This window comes from Nycticebus coucang, chromosome 3 (assembly GCF_027406575.1).
Source record: "Nycticebus coucang isolate mNycCou1 chromosome 3, mNycCou1.pri, whole genome shotgun sequence".
In the NCBI taxonomy this organism is placed as follows: Eukaryota; Metazoa; Chordata; class Mammalia; order Primates; family Lorisidae; genus Nycticebus; species Nycticebus coucang.
Genome location: NC_069782.1, coordinates 58,657,229 through 58,662,721, shown reverse-complemented (window position 1 = coordinate 58,662,721; position 5,493 = coordinate 58,657,229). Strand labels below are relative to the sequence as shown.

The window sequence follows — 5,493 nt, the reverse complement described above, 5'->3', positions numbered from 1 at the left end:
GAGGAATCACACTACCAGACCTCAGACTTTACTACAAATCGATAGTGATCAAAACAGCATGGTATTGGCACAAAAACAGAGAAGTAGATATCTGGAATAGAATAGAGAACCAAGAGATGAATCCAGCTACTTACCGCTATTTGATTTTTGACAAGCCAGTTAAAAACATTCAGTGGGGAAAAGATTCCCTATTTAACAAATGGTGCTGGGTGAACTGGCTGGCAACCTGCAGAAGACTGAAATTGGACCCACACCTTTCACCATTAACTAAGATAGACTCTCATTGGATTAAAGATTTAAACTTAAGACATGAAACTATAAAAATACTAGAGGAGAATGCAGGGAAAACCCTTGAAGAAATTGGTCTGGGTGAGTATTTCATGAGGAGAACCCCCCGGGCAATTGAAGCAGCTTCAAAAATACACTACTGGGACTTGATCAAACTAAAAAGCTTCTGCACAGCTAAGAACACAGTAAGCAGAGCAAGCAGACAGCCCTCAGAATGGGAGAAGATATTTGCAGGGTATATATCTCTGACAAAGGTTTAATAACCAGAATCCACAGAGAACTCAAACGCATCAGCAAGAAAAAAACAAGGGATCCCATCGCAGGCTGGGCAAGGGATTTGAAGAGAAACTTCTCTGAAGAAGACAGGCGCACAGCCTTCAGACATATGAAAAAATGCTCATCATCTTTAATCATCAGAGAAATGCAAATCAAAACTACTTTGAGATATCATCTAACTCCAATGAGACTAGCCTATATCACAAAATCTCAAGACCAGAGATGTTGGCGTGGATGCGGAGAAAAGGGAACACTTCTGCACTGCTGGTGGGAATGCAAATTAATACATTCCTTTTGGAAAGATATATGGAGAACACTCAGAGATCTAAAAATAGATCTGCCATTCAATCCTGTAATCCCTCTGCTGGGCATATACCCAGAAGACCAAAAATCACAACATAACAAAGATATTTGTACCAGAATGTTTATTGCAGCCCAATTCATAATAGCTAAGTCATGGAAAAAGCCCAAGTGCCCATCGATCCACGAATGGATTAATAAATTGTGGTATATGTATACCATGGAATACTATGCAGCCTTAAAGAAAGATGGAGACTTTACCTCTTTCATATTTACATGGATGGAGCTGGAACATATTCTTCTTAGTAAAGTATCCCAAGAATGGAAGAAAAAATACCCAATGTACACAGCCCTACTATGAAACTAATTTGGGACTCTCACATGAAAACTATAACCCAGCTACAACTTAACAATAGGGGGAAGTGGGAAAGGGGGTGGGTGGGTAGAGGGAGGGGAATCGGAGGGATCACACCTGTGGTGCATATTACAGGGGTATTTGCGAAACTTGGTAAATGTAGAATGTAAATGTTTTGGCACAGTAACTGAGATAACGCCGGAAAGGCTATGTTAACCACTTTGATAAAAATGTGTCAAATGGCTTATGAAGTGAGTGTATGATGCCCCATAATCATAGCATTGTATACAGTTATGATTTAATAAAAAAAAAAAAAAAAGATTTCTCCAAGAGCTCACCCTGTCAGAGCAAGGTCTTTCAGTCTCAGGAGCATCTCTTCAGAGGCCAGACTCTGTGTGGCCAGCTTTGGGGCTGACGCCTCTTCCTCAGGTGAAGTGGAGTGAGGAGGTTGACGGCACTTACCTCAAGGAGGTAAACAAAGACTGCTCTTTTCTCAGCCTGAGAAGTCGAGACGACGTGCACCATGTCCAATTCCCAGCGCCCAAGGAGCCCCAGTGATCGCCTGATGGACCATGAGAAAGACAAGGCTGGGGAGAGCAGGTGAGTTCTGAGATAGGTGAGCTGGGAACTTGGAAGGAGACTTCCTGGTGTGTGTGTGTGTGTGTGTGTGTGCGTGTGTGTGTTTTGATGTGTGTTGGAGAGTAGTAAAGGACAGAGGAGACCCTCTGCTGTCAAGAGGTTGATTGAATGGAATTCGAGGCAACAAGGAAGGCAGGAAACCATAAGAAACCATGATGTGCTGGGGAGGGTTCTAGAACCTGTCAGTACACCTGTCTCGTTTAACCTGGCAGGGACCTCTCAAGGCTGTCAGGATGAAGGGTTTGGGGCCTACTGTGAGAGCTGCATCATCTGTCCTGCTAGAAAGGAAAGAGTTCTCTCCTTTTCTCTTGCTTATGGCTTGAAATATGGAGGGGTGGGTTTTAGGACAGACTGAGAGGAGCTTCCATATGAAGTGACCGAATGAGCCCAAGCTGAGGAGATGTGTGATGGTTTGGAGATAAGACAGTAGTCTCTTGTAGCTGAGTTCTGAAACTGGGTCCCTCTCTGTATTACAGCTCCAGCTCAACACGATGGAATCCCCCCAAACGGCAGAAGGTGGACCTGGGTCCCAGGACAGGTAAGGCCTGTTCTCCTGCCTTGCCCGAGAGTCCCGTGCTGGGCAGCCAGTGTGACCCTCCATGTGGGGAGGAGCAGGTGCTCTGTCCAGGGGTATGCATCCTCCAGACCCGAGAGCAGGTGTCCTGCAACAGGTTCTGCTGCATTTGATCATGTTACAGGTCTCAGTAACTCAACACTCAATAAAATCCTGCTTTACAAGGGCCTTGAACTCCACACTCTGCTCTCTCCACAGGTGCAGAGTCAGTCCCAAGGAAACAACCTCCTAACCCTGGTTTATGGGAGTCCTTGAGAATACCCCAGGTAAGATTCTGTTGGTTTGGAAAGGGACTGGGGGGCCAGTTCTACTCAAGCTCCTAGCTCTGAAAAACATGCACATAATAATCTTCCAACAGGGTGTCAGTAGGGGTGGAAATTCTAGGCTGCCATTCTTACATTCCTTTGGCTCTCCGTCCTCTCTGTCTTCTATTGAAGGCTTGCTTGGAAGATTCTGACTGTTGTCTTTTCTCCCCCAGGGGCACCAGATCCCTGGCAGACAGATGATTGTCATCCTCTTGGAACCGGGGACAGACCTCCAGCTGCGCCTGGAAGATGAGGTCCTCACACTGGGCCCACAGGAAGCCCTGGAGCTCGATCTCATCCACGTGCTCATCCTGGTCATCCCTGAGAAGGCCCTCAAGTCCTCAGAGCAACTCTGGGACTCCACACAGGAATGCTGGCTCCGCCTCACAGGTACAGACCCCACTTGGGAGATTGACATTGAAACTGGATCTCTTAGAGCCCAGACAGAAGAGAATGTGTGTGTCTCACAGGCTGAAGAGGAGGGTGAGGCTCCCCAAGGGCCCCAGCCCCTGAAGGCACAAGCAGCAAACCTGCTTCCTGGAATCAGGTGCTCTTCCCAGAGCATCCTCTACCTCAAGCCTCGCTACACAACCGCTGCCCCCAAAGGATCCATCCAGATGCTCAGGCCAACTTGTGGGAGACGAGCTCTGCCACCAGAATTTCAGGTGGACCTGTACGACCTGGAACCCTTGCCCAGCTCTGCCCTCAGGCCTCTGCCTCCCTCGTCCAGCCCAGGACCCAGACTTTGCCACAAGGTCTTTCGCAGGCCAATTCCCAAAGCCCAAAAACATCTCTTCAAATGCTGATGAGCCTGGAGCTTTCATGCCCCAGAGAAGACCCAGAGCTGCTTCATTTCAGCATCGTGGACACCTGCTGCTGCTGGGCTGTGTCTCTTAGCAGAACTTGCTGTGCCTGTTGGGACTGAGAAGCAGTAGACACTGGACAAGTAGAGAAATGCTGTGTCCTCTCGACCAAACCTTGTGACTCATTGACTTGTGTTTATAAATTCTGTTCTCAGACCTGAGAGGTGATTCAGTTACTGAAACACATGAAGGTATTGAATCAGCACAATGCAGCTGTGTAAAACTTATGGGGACCTTTAATTTTATGATTCTTCATATACATAAAACATTTCTGCGGAAAATTAACTTGACAATTGAGTTAAGTTGTTACCTGGAAGAAGACAGGGGAGAATGAAGTATGCTGAGAATTAAATACTGTGTATAATTGTTTTTATTCATTATTGTGATGTGCATTATCCTTTTGTTGTTTATATTTGTATATATTGGTTTAAGTAAAAATGTTAAAAATTATCTTTGTTTGTGTTTGCTTCCATGTTTTTATTCAAACCATCCCCACCCCTCACCCCCCCCTTTTTTGGCCATTTTTGGTCAGGGCTGGGTTTGAACCCACCACCTCCAGTATATGGTGTCGGTGACCTACTCTTTTGAGCTACAGGTTGCTGCCTGGGGCACTTTCCTTTTTTGTTTTCTTTTGTTAGAAGTCAGCTGTTTGGTATTGCAAGATGCCAGAAGAGGAGATGTGCAAATGTCTTAAATCCATCTTGTGGAGCATTTCGGAGCTACGGTTTGTAAAGGGGCATGGCCACTAACGGAAGTGGGACCCCAGTGCACTGATTGGCTGGACATGACCTCATAGGGTTGGGCCCTCCCTGCTCTGGGGCCACAGGAAGCCCTGGAGATCAATCTCCTCCACGAGCTCTTCCTTGTCAAGGCCCTCAATTCCTCAGAGCAACTCTGGGACTCCACCCAGGCACGCTGGCTCCACCTCCCAGGTACAGATACATTGTGGGAGTCTTGGCTGAGACAGGGCACATTGCTGCATTTCTTCTGGTGAGGACAGGATTAAGTAGCAGACAAATAAAAGCATTACAAATTTGTGTGGGTTAGATGTATGAATGTATGAACACAAGCTCCATGATCTGGTGCAGAAAGTCAAGCAGAGAGAATGAAATGTATTTATGTTATCTACTTTTTCTAAAATTTAATTACATTTACAGTTATATACCCAGATAACAAAAACAAAATATAATAATAACAGTCACCCCATACTTCAATCACCATGCAAAATTCCTCACAACCCTACACAGGCGGTCCTCTTCTGTGTCCTGGCTGCAATCACTGGCGTGCATTCTGTTGCTATAGATGAGTTTGCATTTTCTAGAATTTCACAAAAATAAAATCATGTAGTGCAATTATTTTATGTATATATGTAACCCATGAAGACTAAAGGGATATAAAACATATGTGTGTGTGTGTGTTTAATTTCAGGGTAGAAGTGATTAGGTTATATTGTTTTTGTTTGTTAGGTGAAGTTCAAGTTGTAGCTGAGCCCTTCATCCAGGGGGTGTGCTGTATACCCTCACATTGTACCTCTTAGTTGAGAACACAGCAATTTCCCTACCTACTCCTGTCTCCTCTTTCCCTCCTTCTCCCTTTTCATAACTTGATTTTTATTATGCTTTTCTTTTGTCCAGGGACTACTTTATGTACTAGTTTCATGTTAGTATAGAGTGCATTGAATAGCTGCTTTTCCATTCTTGTGATACTTTAGTTAGGAGAATGTTCTCCAGATCTCTCCAGGTAAATATAAAGGATGTAAAGTCTACATCTTTTTATGGCTGAATAGTATTCCATGGTATACATCTACCACAGTTTATTAATCCATTCATACGCAATTACAATGTTTTTTGTGTGGCCATATGAATACTTTCTCATTCCTATTTTGAATGCACA

The 5,493-nt window shown here is 44.9% G+C and overlaps 1 protein-coding gene across 1 annotated transcript; it reads left to right on the top strand.

The window, feature by feature from the left end:
- Positions 1-1,726: 1,726 nt before the first annotated feature.
- LOC128582450 (proline-rich protein 23D1-like) lies at positions 1,727-3,921 on the top strand. The gene is made up of 4 exons (XM_053586376.1): positions 1,727-1,819; positions 2,335-2,396; positions 2,631-2,698; positions 2,911-3,921. Exons 1-4 carry the CDS (start codon positions 1,743-1,745, stop codon positions 3,541-3,543), a joined length of 840 nt encoding a protein of 279 aa, XP_053442351.1. The 5' UTR covers positions 1,727-1,742; the 3' UTR covers positions 3,544-3,921.
- The last annotated feature ends 1,572 nt before the right edge of the window (positions 3,922-5,493 follow it).